At 51.9% G+C, this 16,661-nt stretch overlaps 1 protein-coding gene across 1 annotated transcript in view; it reads right to left on the reverse strand.

The window, feature by feature from the left end:
- CNGA3 (cyclic nucleotide gated channel subunit alpha 3) overlaps positions 1–16,304 on the reverse strand; it is a 35,491-nt gene extending 19,187 nt beyond the window's left edge. The window contains 3 exon segments of the mRNA XM_070428550.1: positions 930–1,049; positions 8,752–8,872; positions 16,053–16,304. Of these exon segments, the coding sequence (XP_070284651.1) occupies positions 930–1,049; positions 8,752–8,852 (221 nt within the window). The 5' untranslated portion in view covers positions 8,853–8,872; positions 16,053–16,304.
- Between the last annotated feature and the right edge of the window lie 357 nt (positions 16,305–16,661).

Here is a 16,661-nt window from a genome sequence, read left to right on the forward strand (position 1 = left end):
TGTAGAACACATGATTATGTAAAATAACTATGGCATTGTTAAAAAAAAAATGGTGCCCTGGCCGGGTAGCTCAGTTGGTTGGAGCATCATCCTGCATACTAAAAGGCTTCGAGTTTGATTGCTGTCAGGGCACATACCTAAGTAGCAGGTTCCATCCTCAGTTGGGGCAACCCATGCACGTTTCTCTCTCACATCAATGTTTCTCTCTCCTTCTCTCTCTCCCTTCCTTCCTCTAAACATCAATAAACATCCTCAGGTGAGGATTAAAAAGAACTGGTGGAAGGAAGCCATGAGCCCAGGTGTGTGGGCCCCTGCTGTGAGTCAGCGCTGGCTGCAGTGCAGCACGCCCCCCCCCCCCCCCCCCCCCGCTCCCAGCCCAGCACCGCTGGGGACCACAGGATTAGCATCTCAGATGAGACTTGAAAAGGTGCAATGATTCCCTCCAGGTGGTACAGCTACTGAAGCCAGAGCACAGCCATCACCAGAAGGGAGAGAGCCTGGTTACTCTCTCGGATGCGTTTACAAGGAAGATGTGTGCTGGTGGGGACCTGCCGGGCTGCTCCGGAGGTGCCACCACCCTTCTCCATGCGGCCGTGGACCCCGTGGCCTCCCGTGGCTGCCTGCGCTTGTTTCCTGAACCCTCCCTGGTTGGCTCCCCCGCCCCCGAATTATTCCAGAATTGAGCAAGTCTCTCAATATAACTTTTCATTAAAGCAAGTTCAGATCGAGGCAGCTTTTCTTAGACTTTTCTGAGCTCAGACCCCTGACCCAGGAGAAAACTGCTCACTGATGGATGTCTGACTCTGCTCCTACCTCTTCTTTCTCCAAATCTTCAACCCATCCCACCCACCATTCTTTCCGAGACGCATCTACTTTCCTTCTGCCTCAGTCTCCCCTTCCCAAGAAGAAGGCTGAGACCCACCCGTTACCTGGCAGGCTCCTGGCCGGGGATGGTGACGGAGCCTTGCCTGGGTTCAGGCTGTCCTCCGGTCTCCATGGCGATGCCTGGCCGCAGTCCTGAGCATGTCTCCTCGCCAGGCGTGCGGGTCCTAGGAAATCAGATGTGCCGCAGGCTGAATTGATTTCACGCTCGCGCGCCTCCTGGACACGCTCAGGATGAGATGGCCAGATGCCCTGCTCAGTGAGGACAGCTGCGGCCACGGGTCCTCAACCCACGGCTCCCACTGCAGGTCATGCTGCCGCAGACCCTGCTCTTAGGATAAACGTGGCCTTCCTTTCACAGCAAGCCTGACCGAGGAAAGCAGCCCAAGGCCAGCGCACATGGTGGGCTCAGTGAGAGGGGCAAGCCAGCGCACAGGGTCCCGTCAGAGCACGGGAGGGGGCGGTCCCAGCGCCGCCACCTGGAGCCAGAGCAGCCTTGTCCACACTAATTCCAGAACAAGGGTGTTCGAGCAAACTCATCTCTGCTCATGAAATCCTACCTCCTAAGGCAAGCTCAGGGCCACCTCCTTCAGGAGGCCTTCCCTAGTGTTTATGGGAAGAAGACCAGTGTCTCTGAGAATATTTTTCTTCTTTGAAAACCTCCTGGGGCTGCGGTTTGACCAGCCTGATTAAGAGCCATCCTGGCCTTGGCCTCTAGGGATTTGCACTTCAGTCTGCAAGTCCGGAAGAGCCAGGGCAAGACAAATGATTTCTATCTCATGGCCTATCCCAGCCTAATCAGCCCTCTTAACCAGGTGGTGACGGCTGGAGGAGGCGAGAACTAATGACAGGGAAAGGCTCCCTTCCTCCCACCGAGTGAGGAGAAGTCAGAATGCTGCACCCCAGCCACTGAGCTGCGGCCTCCTCCTTCCTCATCATCCCTGCGCTCCACGGGGGAGAGGGGCTCGGGGAGGGCTCACTACCACCCCGCGTCCTGTCCAGGCCACCTCTGCACAGCCCGTCCCTCAGCTTCCCCATCTCAAGACTCCTTTCTTCTGCTGGGACCACAGTCAGGCACCTGCCACTTCCATGGCCGCCTTCCGTGAGGGACAGCTCTCACACCTGTGCTGCCTCTCCAGGCTGGAACCCCCGGCCCCCGGCCATTCCTCACCGGGTTCAAGTCCCTTTCCCTCAGGGGCATCCTCCTGGGAGCAGGCTCCTGCGTTCTTGCCTGACTGGCAGGGAGGCTAAGACCATCCTGTTGTTGCTGGAGCCCAAGCCAGAGGTCTTCGTAGGCTGTGGGTCCGTGCGCTTCTGGTGCTCCCAGCACCAACTGGCAGCCAAAACCCAAGTCCTGTAACATGGCTGCTGCGTGTGCAATGTGTCTGTTGGAAGGATGGGACTTCCCGTGTATCGGTGTCACTCGATGTTTGGGACCCTTGGTAGACAGTGGCATCAGCCTTTCCTCCCAACTCCATCTCGTTCACAAATACAAAACCAACCGTATGACATTTATTGACTGCTTACTGAAGTCAGCCACATGCATTATATCATTTAATCTACAGAACAACCCTACACGAGAGGAAAACAAGGTTCAGAGAGGTTAGGTAACTTCCCCAAGGGCACACAGCCAAGTGGCAAAGCTGAGATTTGAATGTCATCACATCCACTTCAAAGCCTGTTGGCATCCACTCTATGAAGCTGATTTTTCCACACATGGTGCCATTAAAGCAGGAGCTGAGTAGGACATGGCTGAGGACGGAGCCCTGTGGCGTGTGGTAGAGACGTGGCGCTGACCCACCCACTGCACTGTGCAGCCTGCCTCTATTTCCAAGCCACGTGATCGAATTCCACCTCAATACCCATAAGAGACGCTCACATCGCATCCTTGTGCAAACAAGAGGCCCGCCGGCCCTGCTGCAGGTAGGAGGCTACACCTCAGCTGCCCTTCCAATATTCTGTTTATTACGAAGGTGGCGGGCACTCTCCAAGGGACTAGGTCAGTTCCAGGAGGAGGAGACGGGGACAAGCAAGTCTATCTCCAGCCCCTGGACCTTAGCAGCTGGCAGTGGGGGGAGCGGGGACGGCGGGCCGGAGCGCTGACGCGGCACGTGCACCTGGCAGATCAGAGGCACCCCGAGGATGGAGCTGTTCTGTCCCCACCAGCAGCCCCTCTGTCTCGGCACCAAGCAGTCGGCCCAGCATGTCTGTGAGTCTGGCGCCTGTTAATCACGTGGGAGACATCCCGAGACCAGGCTTCCTGGGTCAGCAGCAGGGGAACCACTGCCCATGACATCAGAGCTCGGGGGCCAGTGAGGAGGGCACAGCCTACCGGTTTCAAAGCAGGCCTGCCGCTGGCCACAGGGACCGCTGTGGTGTGTGGCCTGGCCTGCGGACGCCCACTCGGCAGGGAGGCGGCAGAGTGAGAGGCCTCGGCCCGTCCCTGCCCAGCACCCAACCAGGAGTTCTGTGGGCTGGCCGCTCACCCCCAGCAGTGTGTTTCCTGGTCTTCAAATAGGAAAGAGAAAAAAGGCGATTTCATATTGATCTGAGTGCTGTTCATAGACTCAAGTGCAGAAGGGCCAGTGCGCCACGAAGAACGGGAGCCTCCTGTGATGTAAGTTCAAGGGACCAGGGAGCCTTTCCTCCCCAGGCATCTCTGCACTTGGTTCTCGAGGCTTGAATTTCTACCGCGATGTCTGTTAGGGCTGTAGGGCAACACCACCCCTATGGCCATTTGTAAGCTTCCCGCCACAGGAGACAAAGACCAGGAAAAAGCTGCTGGACACCAGGAGTCAGACCGCACAAGGAGTGGAAACTCCTGAGGCACCTGATCGCACGCCTGCAATCCACCCGCCTTCCAAGCCCACCTCAGCCCCAAATCTGCCAGTGACCGCATCTAAGGATGAAACGCCAGCTCCTGTGCTGCCATCGGCCACCCCATGTCCCCTTGGCCCGGTGCGGCTCAGCCCTTCCCTCTGGGCATCCCATCCCCCACCCCTTTCCTTAAATAAATTCAGTTTTCTTCATCCACCCTCTGAGACAGCTACTTAGCCTGCCCACGTGACCCATTCCGGAACCGTCCATCTGTTAACCCGCTCCTGCCTCCATGAGATAAAGCACAACAGCTCTCTCATGAAAGAAGCATTCTTTCTCTCTGTGTTTGAAATCTATGCAGTATTTCCATGGGGTTCTGTAGTAATCTGCCAACAGGCTTTTCCCCAAAAGAGCAGTTGGGCAAGGCCTCAGGTGGGGCTGGGTGAGACAAGGCTCGTGGTCAAGCTGAGACAGCATGATGGGACTCAGGCAGGAAGGGTGAGCTCCAGATGTCGGAACAGCTGGGGCTTGAGGGCAGAGCCAGGGACACCAGAGAAGACCCACAGGAGGGGACTCCTTGCCGAGACCGGCAGCGAGTGTTCACAGGCACTGACTCCAGGCAGAGCCTGAGCCCGAGCTTTGTCCTGTCTGAACCCACTACAGCCTCGGAGGTAAGTACAGCCCATTGTGCAGATGTGGAAACTGAGGCTGGTCAGTTATGGGCCATTGTTCAGGTGAGCAGTCTGCCCTGTGCTGTTAGCTATCGTGCTGGCCAGGGAACAGGGGGAGAGGGGCAGGGATGGCATTCTCACCCATTCAGATGACGAATGAATAGCATCGTTGAAGGGCATGATTCAGAGCCCTGACCTGTGTGGCTGACCAGCCCTGAGGGAACGTGAACCGGGCGTGAGCCCACAGGGAGTCCCTCGGTAGCAGAGGCCCACCACTAGGTGTCAGGTGGCTCAGTGAGCTGGCAATTCCTTCTGCAGAGGCTCATCTCCCAGGAAGCCCCATGGGCTCCTCGAACAGCCTGCAGTCAGGCTTGCGGGCCACTGGCAGAGGAGGAGCCAGGACACATGGGGCAGAGCCAGACCACGGTGGTGCCTGGGTAAGAGCCATCTGGCACCACCTGGACCTGCCTCCTCTCGAGCACCTCCCTAGACGAGTCAGACTGCCCCCTCCCTTCGCAGCCCAGGGAGTCTGGGAACTCCACGAGATGCTCTGGAGAAAGGGAGCGATGGGGAAAGTCCCATTCTGCCTCGAGTTCTCCCTGACCTGACAGCTCAGTCCTTCCCCCATGGGGCCCAAGATCCCAGGAGCCAGATGCTGCCAGGCAGCCTGACTGTGTGCCCACGCTTGGGCCTGCTCTCCTCACTCCCCAAACTTGTCCGAAGCCCACCTTGAGGAGCTTTATTAGCTCAGACGTGGGAAGGAAACTATTAATGCATGTCAACGTGTTAGTAGCAGATGACTGTCTGGATTATATTCTCTTTTCTTTTAAATGAGGGGCGATGCCTTAACCTAAAGGAGTAAGTCCCCAGTGGTGGGACACAGGTGTGGACAGCAGGTGGGTTAGGAGGCAGCAGTTAGGAGGGTGGGGATTTCTGATGCCCCTGAGTCAATGTCACATTTCTGGGGGCCCCAGTATGTTAAAATGGTTGGGGACTACGTCTCTGTTGGGGTGCTTTGAGATTTTCCTCCCTTTGCCTGAATCCTCAAAGGTGAGTCCGAGGGCTGCCTAAATTTTCAGTAGTAGGGCCTCAATGTCATTAGATATTGTTGTCCATCATTTATTAGCGAGTCTGTTAAGGAGCTGGAACCAAATACCCAGACAGAGAAGAGACAAATGCACCCCTGAGTGAGGAGAAGTGATGGATGAGGGCCCAAAGCCAGTGGTGTAGGGACCGAGGCACTGGCACTGCATTTGTGGCCATTTATATAAAAGCCTAATATGCAAATTGTCCCCTCGGAAGTTCAACCAGGAGACTGGGAGTTTGATTGCTCGCTATGAGGTGTGCTGACCACCAGGGGGTGTTGGTGATGCAGTGCTGGCAGCAGTGGAGGCGCTGCCCCCCCAATGGGCCCTGATGAGAGCGGGACCACAGCGGGATGATAGAGCAAGTGAGCAGGCGGTGCCAGGCCAAGGCGGGTGCCAGGTGGGGCTGTGGGGCTGTGAGGCTGGGGGCGTGAGCTGGGGCTGCTGGAGCGAGACGGGCTGGTCCAGACACGCTCCAAAGCCCTCCTGTGGTCCCTTCCAGGCAGGCTAATCTCCCACATTCCCTCCCTGGCCTGCTGGCCCGAATGGTACCTTTGCAGCTGAAAGAAAGCGGCATCGTCGACAGGATATGTCTGAAAAACTGTCATGGACAAGTACCACCAATACTAGTAGGAACTGACTTCACAGCGAAAATGAAGTAAGTGAGGATGCAATTATCGAACACAGTTGTGGTAGAATGACTGTTACATGTCATTTTGCTTCTCACTAAATTTCTCCGATGAGAAGCCATCGAATGGAAAATCTACTCGATGTTTCAGCAAAGGTAAAGTTTGTCCAAATGATATAAAATTTCCAGAATGCCCAGCATATTTAAAAAATTAATGATAAACGAAGATTCCGACAGTAAAAATGTTATGGAAAATAATCGTTCCATAAATAGTTCTTTTGCTTTGGCTTCAATGGGTGCAAATATCACATCGCCATCAGGATATGGGCCATACTGTTTTAGAATACACGGACAAGTTTATCACCGCACTGGAACTTTACATCCTTCAGATGGTATTTCTCAGAAGTTTGCTCAACTCTACATTTTAGACTCAGCCGAAGTGACGAGTAAAAGATTAGCAATGCCAGAAAACCAGGGCTGCTCAGAAAGACTCATGATCAACATCAACAACCTCTGCATGAAATAAATGAATTAACAAAATTCTACAAGATGCTACATGAGGTAGGAAAGGAAGCCCAATCTGAAGCAGTAGCGAAAGGTATTACTCCCACGAAGTAACAATGGCGATTAAATATGATCATAACAGTGACCCAGGTAGATATAATTCTCCTCGTGTAACCGAGGTTGCTGTCATATTCAGAAACGAAGATGGAGAACCTCCTTTTGAAAGGGACTTGCTCATTCATTGTAAACCAGATCCCAATAATCCAAATGCCACTAAAATGAAACAAATCAGTGTCCTGTTTTCTACATTAGATGCAATGACGTATCCTGTTCTTTTTCCACATGGTGAAAAGGCTGGGAACAGATATTGCATTAAGACTCAGAGACGACAGTGTAATCGACAATAATACTAGACAAAATGTAAGGACACAAGTCACACAAATGCAGTATTATGGATTTCATCTCTCCGTCCGGGACATGTTCAATCTTATTTTATTTTTAAAATATATATTTTATTGTTTTTTTACAGAGAGGAAGGGAAAGGGATAGAGAGTTAGAAACATCGATGAGAGAGAAACATCGATCAGCTGCCTCCTGCACACTCCCCACTGGGTATTGCCCGCAACCAAGGTACATGCCCTTGACCGGAATCGAACCTGGGACCCTTGAGTCTGCAGGCTGACGCTCTATCCACTGAGCCAAACCGGTTAGGACTTCAATCCTATTTTAAATGCAGGAAAATTAACTCAACAGTATATTGTCGATTCATATTCAAAAATGGAAGCCAATCAGATAAATTTCATTAAAGCAAACCAATCTAAGTTGAGAGTTGAAAAATATAGTGGTTTGATGGATTCTCTCACATCTAGATCTGAAAATCACAATGTGCCAATCGTCTTTTGAGGGTAGTCCCAGAAATATGCAGCAGCGATTTCAGTATCAGGATGCTATGGCAATTGTAATGAAGTATGGCAAGCCTGATTTATTCCTAACCATGATGTGCAACCCAAAATGGGCAGATATGACAAATAATTTACAATGCTGGCAAAAAGTTGAAAACAGACCTGACTTGGTACCAGGGTTTTTAATATTAAGCTGAATGCTCTTTTAAATGATATATGTAAATTTGATTTACTTGGCAAAGTTACAGCTAAAATTTATGTCATCGAATTTCAGAAACACAGACTGCCTTGCGCACACATATTATTGATATTAGATAGTGAATCCAAATTATGAACGGAACACGACATTGACTGTATAGTTAAGGCAGAAATTCCGAATGAAGACCAGTCTCCTTGACTTTTTCAAATTGTAAAATCAAATATGGTACATGGACCATGTGGAATACAAAATCCAATATTAACTATTAAAATATTTCTTCTAATTATTTTCCTTTCAATGTGCACGAATTCATGCACCGGGCCACTAGTCAGATAATATGCAGTTATCATGGGAGGGAGAAGTTTTGAGTGTTATATATATAGGACAAAAATAACATAAATGTTGGAAATAAAGCTTCTCATGGATCCACTCAATTAACTTATTGGGAATTTAAGAAACATAACAATGTAAGCCCACTTGCACCAAATAGGCACCGTCTCATCTCCTCAATAGTATGTCAGGAACTTGGACAAGAATGCCGCTCCCTCTTGCAGTTGAAGAAACTGAGGCATGGAAATGTTAAACACACTTTCCTAGTAAGTTAGCAACCGGGCCATAAGTGGAACTCCTGATCCCAATTCCCCTGCAGCTGTGTGTGTAGGACTGTCACTAATGGGCTGATGGCTTTGCTGGCAGAGCCCAGCCTACCCCTGGAAGTGAGGGCAGGGCACCCCAGTGCCCAGGACAGCGCTGGTGCACAGAGTCTGGTAAGTGTTTGATGTACACCTGGAAAGTGTGGCAGTTTGGAGACCTTTCTACAGTAGAATTGAATCTTCATTTTGTTACTGTCTCAAGTTACGCAATTTTTGAGCCTTATTTTCCCACATCTCTAAAACAAGAACCAAAGGACTTCAGTGAGATGAACAATGTTGTTGGAAGGAGCACTGTGAGGAGCCCCAGCCCTCTGACCTGCGGCTGGCCACAGGCGAAGGCATTCTTCTCCCACAGAGTAGACCAGCCCAGGGAAGGACCTTTTCCAGGCAAAATAAAAAGCCCGTCTTACCTGCTCAGGCCGTTTTCCAGGTGATCAAGATCGCTGTCTGTGGCCCTCACCCAAGGACCGGGCGGGTTGGGGTGGGAGTACTGGGTGTTAATCTTGGCCATCTTCTTGCCGCAGGTGGTTGCTGAAACATGAACATGAACAAATACAATCAGGACTCAGGACGGGAAGGAGCTGCAGACCCAGCTCAGCTCAGTATAGTCTGGAAGGCTACTCCCCAGGGGGCCCTACTCCACTTCCTCCCACAGTTCCTGCCACTCTGTACTAGGTGGGCATCTCTGGGCTGGGTTTCTCTGCTGAAGTGTGAACGTGGTCTTTTCCTCCATACACGCTGCCACTCCAGAGAGCTGCTCAGAGTGGAGCGCTGACCCCGCGAATGAATGAGTGAATGAATGGCCAAGCTGCTGTCTGATGTCAGAAAGCTTCAAACCCTCATTCTCTGGGGGTAATGCATTCTCTTTCTTGACTCTGGTTTTCTCATTTATTTATTTTTTTAATCTGACAATTTTGCTCATGTTTTCATAGCTACCCCAAATTCTGTTTTAAAACAAAACATAACAATCTAATTAAAAAATAAACTGGTGAACAAAATAGGTCCAGAGACATGGAAGCACGAGCACACTGATGAATTTTAGGGGGGCGGGGGGGGCGGTGGGGCAGGAAGAGATTAACCAAAGAACTTATATACGTAACCCATGGACACAGACAATAGTGAGACAGGCTTGGGGAGGGGTGGGGGCAGGAGCAGGGTGGATGGGGTTAATGGCAGAAAGAAAGGAGACACCTGTAATACTTTCAACAATAAAGATAAATTGTTACAAATCTAATAATTCATGACATTCATAAAATCGTTACAAATGTGATGTTAAACCCAGTACATATTTCATCTCATTTAATCCTCAAAATAACTTAATCAGGTATTTTTGATTTTTAAAAAAATATTTACTCGAGCCGAAACTGGTTTGGCTCAGTGGATAGAGCGTCGGCCTGCGGACTGAAAGGTCCCAGGTTCGATTCCGGTCAAGGGCATGTACCTGGGTTGCGGGCACGTCTCCCAGTGGGAGATGTGCAGGAGGCAGCTGATCGATGTTTCTCTCTCATCGATGTTTCTGACTCTCTATCTCTCTCTCCCTTCCTCTCTGTAAAAAATCAATAAAATATATTTAAAAAAAAAATTTACTCGAGGACATGCTTGGAGGGAGGGAGGGAGGAAGGGAGAGAGAGAGAGAGAGAGAGAGAGAGAGAGAGAAAGAGAGAAGAGAGAGATAGAGATTGCTCCCCAACTGGGGATCAAACCCAAAACCCAGGCGTGCACTCTGACTGGGAATTAAACCAGCAACCTTCATGCACAGGCTGATGCTCAGCAAGCTGAGCCGCTCCAGCTGGGCAGATGTTTATGATTTGTATCCTTACTTAAAAATGGCCACTTTGAGACTCAGAGATGTTAGCAGCTTGTCCAAGCAAAGAAATAGATAAAGCTTGTCCATGCTGCCCTGGCGAGTGGCTCAGCTGGTTGGGAATCATCCTGTGCACTGGAAGGTCGTGGGTTTGATTCCAGGTCAGGGCACATACCTAGGTTTCGGGTTCAATCCCTGGTTGGGCACATACGTGAGGCAACTGATCACACATCTCTCTCTCTCTCTCTGTGTGTTTCTCTCCCTCTGTCTCTCTCCCTTCCCCTCTCTCTAAAATCGATAAAAAAATTAATCATTAAAGAAAAAAGCACCAGTCAATGCCTGGTGCTAGAAACCAGAAGACGAATACTTTCCCACCAGCACACAGTGGGGATGTAAGCTGTGCAGCCACTTTGGAAAAAGGTTTCGCAGTCCCTCCAAAGGCTAAATATCGAGGTACCACCTGACCGAGCAATTCTGCTCCTAAGTACATACCGAAGAGAGATGAAAACACACATCCACACAGCAACTTGTACATGTGTTCATGTGTCCATGGCAGCATTATTCACAATGGCCCCAACGTGGAAACGACCTAAATGCCCATTGACTGATGAACAAGAGGGTATTTCTACATAATAGGATGTCGTTCAGCTGAAATGTTTTATGGCATGTGAATAATATCTAAAAATAGAAGTAATATTAAATCTAAAATAAAAACATTTTTAAAATGCAAAATTTAGAGTATCTCCTATAAGGAGCTCACAAAATAAAAGTGTAACAAAGGGGAGAAACATGTAAATATCACAATAATAATAATAAAATAATAACCGCAACATTTTTGAGGGCTTACACTATGCCAAGCACTATTCTACATGTATTAACTCACTTAATCCTCACAATAACCCCATGAGATAAGTACTATTATCATCTCTATTTTACAGATGAGCAAACCAAGGTACACAGCTCACACGGCCGGGACTATGGCAGGCAATCTAACTGCAGAGCCTGCAAGCTTAATCCCCTGCCTCTAGGAAAACAAGGGCACTTTCTGGGAGCAGTAAATATCAAAGCTTCCTGCATTTGCCCATGAAAGGCCCCAAAGGGCAGCTCCAGTCTTAGACCACGAGGGTATGTCCAGCTGTGCTCAGGCCTGAGCTTCCAGGTGCTGAGGGCAGGGAGGTGAGAGTCCTTGTCCTCCCTTTTCTGTGGAGCGATGGATACTGGTACATACAGGCAACCCCAGGGATGCCCCACACCAAGACAGGGAGGAGTCTGAGTTAGAAAAGCTGAGCTCTCCCTCCCGAACTCTGCGTTTTTAGAACACGGGCAAAGGGAAGCTTGCATGTGCCAGATGCGGGTTTTCCATTCCTGCCTGAAAATAAAAATTAACACTGTCCCATGTACAGGAAGAGATCTGAAGTGAAAGAGGATGCACTGAAATTGTAGCCAGGTTATCAATCATGTTACCCAACCCACAGACAGCGGACTGTCTCGTGCCCGGAAAGTGTCTTGGTCTCCTAGGGGTAACACAGGACAAATGGGCCTCTGGCTTCCTCAGCTCTCAGTGTGCTCAGTTTCAGAACGATGGCTTTGCAATAAAATTCAGCTGCTCCGGGCCAGGTTCCAGGAAGATGGAACTGCTTCCCAGATGTTGCTAGAGCTGGAGAACCCAGATCTCTGTAGCCAACCCTACAGATGCTCTCCCCAGAAATCCATCTGCTCCCCACAGCCACTCCACACTCTATACACACACACACACACACACACACACACACACACACACACTCTCCCTTTCTTCCTCAAGGACCTGTTTCACTAAGCCTAGCTGTAGGCACAGGAGATAAAGTGTGTTTTTTCCTCTTAATTAACTTTTTTTGGGGGGGATGTGATCATGAAAGGAATCCACTGTCATTGTAGAAAACTAGTAGCCCTGCACACGAATCCGTGGGCCAGTAGGTTGCTGCCTGTAGCTCTCTGCCCGCTGCCCTGCCCTCCTGTAGCCACGCCCCCTCCGCTCCCCCTCAAAGATTGTTGCCCTGCCTTCTCCTGTAGATCTCCGCCTCCCACTTGCTTGCTGCCCTGCCCTGTAGCTCTCTGCAGCCCATTTGTAGCCAGTAGGTCACTGCCGCCCTCCTGTAGCTCCCCTTGACCCCTCCCCACTCACCTTCTTCCCCCTCCTCCTCCCTCCCTCATAGCTTGCTGCCCTGCCCCCTCCTGTAACTCTCTGCAGCTCTGCTTGTACCTGGTTGGCCCACCCTCCTGCTGATCCGTGATGCGCTTGATTGTTATGCCTCAGGGCATAATGGCTAATTAGCATATTCCTCTCTTGTTATATAGGATAATAAGATGGTCATCTCTACCTTTGAGCACTTGCTATGTCAGGCACTGTTGGAAGAAAGGAATTCACTCCAATAAATTACTCCTCCCAACAATCCAACCAGGCAGGTATTATAACGATCACTTGTAATTTACATGGAGAAGCTGAGACTCAGAATGGTTGAACAATGTATTCAAAGTCATCCAGTAGAAGAACTGGGAATGTAGAGTTCTGCAAAGCAGGACGAAAAGGCCTCCTGAGTTCTGCTCCCATCTTTGTTCAGGCCCTTGCCCCTCCCTGGGATTGTGGAAACAATTCCCATTGCTCACCTCCCGTCTCAGTCTCACCTCTGAACTCCACCCAGAGGCCGGCTCTCAGGAGGTGCTCAGCAGTGCAGTCCTCTCACTGACACAGGGCCTCTCTGAAAGGTAGTTTTAATCATGTCACCCAGGGACTCTCAGCGGTTGCCTATTTTCTCCAGCATAGAGTCTTAGCGTGACATTCAGGACTTTTCATAACCAGGGCCGTATCAGCCTAAGCAGGATGCTCCATTCAAACCAAATTGCTCACCCTTCCTTCAAGTGTGTCATGAACGTTCTTGTCTCACCTATTGGCAGCGACTGCTCACTCAAGCTCACCCTGTGCTTCCTGCATTGCGGTCTCCCTCCCAGGACAGGTGAGAGCCAAGGGACAGGTTCTGGCCAGTGTACCCCTCCCATGATGCAGGCTCCCCCAGTGCCTCATGTTAACTCAGGGTCGTCTGTGCCAGTTCAATGCCAACTTAAGATGTGGTGAAGGAGACTTGATTCAGTGCAAACAACTCAGCTGTGATGCAGCATGGCTACGGACCGGCATGCTGCAAGGCCACCCTCACCACTAAGGGGTGCTGAGACAAGACCACTCAGCTTCCAGCTGGAGAAGCCAGGCTTCACTGGAAAGGGAAAGTGCCCCCAGTCAGAGGGGAACTAACTTACACAGAGAGAAGTCCCCGCCCTGGTCCCTGATTGGTCCATCTATGCAAATAAGGGTGCCAAATCTACACAATTTGATTGGCCCCAAAAGCACTGTCCTGATTGGTCAGACTGGAGCTGCTCTGATTAGTAGGAGAAAATGCTAATGAGGATACAGCTGTGTAGTTCCAATTGGACAGGAATCTTAGTCCTACCTGCTCCTGACTAATCCATAAGTCTTTGCTCCTGCTAGTTTCTCTGCCTAGAGAGAGGTTTTCCCTTCTTGCTTCCAGTTAGTTGAAATTCCTTTCATCCTTCAAGCTCAACTCCAATATGATCTCCCCTGGGAGGCCCCCCTCCACCCCCCGCCCCGATCAGGAGTCAGTCCCTCCCACTCTCTCTATTCTCAGGGCACCTAATCACCTCTGCTTCAGCCCAGAGCACAGGTGGGCTTACCCGGGGTGAGGGCTGGTTTCCCACACTGACTACCCCACCATGTCCAGAGTGGACTGTGTCTGTTCAATTCTGTTTCTTCCACAGGGTTTAACCTGTGGTTTGTACTCAGGAGAACTCAATGTGCGGCGGACATGAATTAGTTCAGAGGGAAAACCATTTGCTCCCTGGATTCCATTTATGCAATTGGGGGATAAGGAAGAAAGCTGGATCCATCTCAGTCAGAGGCCCCAGTGGTTGGTAGGGATTGGAGAGGGTTTCAGGTGAGTAGGTGGCTGGGGAGGCTAGAGACTGGGGGTGGAGAGCCTTGGACATGGCCATGCCCCCCCAGTCCAGCAGGAAGCCCGACGAAGCCCACAGCTGCAGGATCTGAGGGAGCTAGCAAGGAGCCTCTGCAGCTTCCAACTGTTTACCTCCTGGGTATCATGGCGATGGGATACTGGTCGCTCTGGCAACCCCATTATTAACCAGAGGCAGGACCGCTGACAGACAGTGAGTGAGAACAGAAAAGGCACAAGAAGAGGCGCATCACGGCCAGGGGCACAGGCAGTCCTGGCCAAAGAGACTGAGCTCTTGTGGTCAGACTCTGCCATGTCCAGAGCGGACTGTGCCTGTTCAATTCTGTTCCTTTCACAGGATTGAACCTGGAGATTTGTACTCACGAGAACTCAATGTGCAGCGGACATGGTACCCAGGAGGTGTATCTTTCACCTTCTCCCGGAATCAGCACTGGAATCAATGCTGGAGGGGAACCCCACTTCTGGACAGAGGCTGGAGAGGGAACGTGTGTGCTGGGCATCCCCCCTATCCTGCCCACAGAGCTCCCCACAGTTCAGTGACACCCCAATGGGGCCCCGCCCAGCAGAACTCAGAACTGGACATGGCCCGAGACCTGGTCAAGAGAGCCGTCACCTCCCCGACCCTGCCCAGCTTCCCACGGCCCACGCCAATGGCTTCTCGCCCAGGGAGTGTGTGACCCATGTCCAGACAGCGATATTGTGGCTTGTTTTTATGAATGAGCAACAATATCTTTTTTAAAAAATTTAAAAAGGGGCGCAAGTTGGGAGGAGCTGGCAGGCGGTCCTTGGAGAAAGTTAGGGGCTGGGCTGCCTACTCTGGGATGCAAGCCCAAACTCACATGGGGGGTATTGTGCATGGATTTGGGGTAGCAGGGGCCCCACCGCCCACCAGCTTTGCCTCTGGAAGATTTGGTGAGGAGCGTCCACCCTCTGGCTATCGGGTTTACGGCCAGAGTTTGCAACTTGGAGCTGTGGGCTGGGAGGGTGCGAGGGCCGCCAGTCCAGAATGGCCACGCACAAGGGCCTGCGGACTCTGCTCCCAGGAGGAGTGGGGATGGGGCTGAGCTGGGAGAAAAGCTCAGGACAGGATCCCCCTCAGGGGATCGCAGGGATCGGAGGGTCCTCGCTCTGAGCACTAAGCCAAGATCTCGTTATGATTTCATCATTAAAAACAGTGAGTGCTGACTCCCCCCAGATTTTCAGTTCCTCGCCTCCTTCTCAGCTCACCCATCTCTTTGGATCCCCGAGGCTGGGTAGGGGCCAGCTGAGGCAGTCCCCGACCAGTCCACTGGTTCCCCAGGCTCCCGCTTCCTCTGGGCCGTGGACAACCTCACAGAGCAGCGCGGACTGTGGGAGAAGCTGGGAAGGTCCCCGACCGAAAGCGGGGAAGCCAGGACGCCTCCCTTCCGTGTAGGGTGTCTTGGGGAGATGTCCCGGGGACGGCGTCGTGACTGGATCCCCTTCCTGTCGCCAGTGGGAGCCCGCCCAGCTCCCGCCTCCTGCCCGCCCGAAGGCTCAGCCCCGCTTGGTCCAGAGCTGCAGTGGGAGGAGAGTAAAAAGGGTGCGAAAGACTTGGGTGCAGGACGGCGTCTTGTCCTGGTCCTCGGTACTCCGGGTACAGGTGTGTGTGTGTGTGTGTGTGTGTGTGTGTGTGTGTGTGTGTGTGTGTGAGAGAGAGAGAGAGAGAGAGAGAGAGAGAGAGCGCTGAGGCCGGAGTCGGCCCTTGCTTTCTGCCCCCCTTTTCAGCACCAGGGACTGAGGACAGCGCCGCCCTCCGGCTCAGCACCCTCTGCTCCCGCGCGCATTTTGTATTTTAAGCCCCTCTGCTGGCCAAACCTGCGTCCCAGAGCCCCAGCACTCCCAGCTCAGGAAACCCTAACTCCTTACCCACCCAAGTTTGAGCTCCCTCGGCGCGCCTATCCTGCGCAGCGTCTCCTCCTGGCTCCCTCCGCGTGTGGGCGGCAGCCTGGTCCGGCTCCTCCGCTCGGTCAGGACCCCCGCTCTGCGCTCTGAGCAGGGAGCTTGGGACCTCCCTGGAGAAGGTCGGGTGAGGCTCTGGAGCCTCTAAGGCGGTCCCGGAAGAGGCAGGAGTCGCTGGGTCACGTCGCCATCCCCTCCGAGGGGAGAGGGAAGAGGGGGTGAGGCCGGAAAGTCCGCCCGCAACTCTGGACTCTCTCCTAACCGCAAGCCTCCGCCCTGGGAGGGTTCACCAGCGCGTCATCCGCACGGGATGAGGATGAGGATACAGTGCAGACCTGGGAGCTTGGAGTTTAACCGTGAGGATGTCCATCCCCTTAAACTTGTTACTGTCGCGGGGAGCGTGTGGACACAAATCTCTCTGAGGGATGTGGTGTGTTCTCCTTGCAGAGTTTGTGTTTCCTGTTATTGTAACAGGCAGTACCCAATTACCTGGACGAAAAATCAAAACCCACCAACCAGAGAGCAGTCGCCGCCTTGGAAGCCAAAGGGACGTAAGGGTTCTGGGAGAAGGTAGCTTTAT

The sequence above is a fragment of the Myotis yumanensis genome, unplaced genomic scaffold, assembly GCF_028538775.1.
Source record: "Myotis yumanensis isolate MYYU_CA2020_CCGP unplaced genomic scaffold, mMyoYum1.0.hap1 SCAF_11, whole genome shotgun sequence".
NCBI lineage: Eukaryota > Metazoa > Chordata > Mammalia > Chiroptera > Vespertilionidae > Myotis > Myotis yumanensis.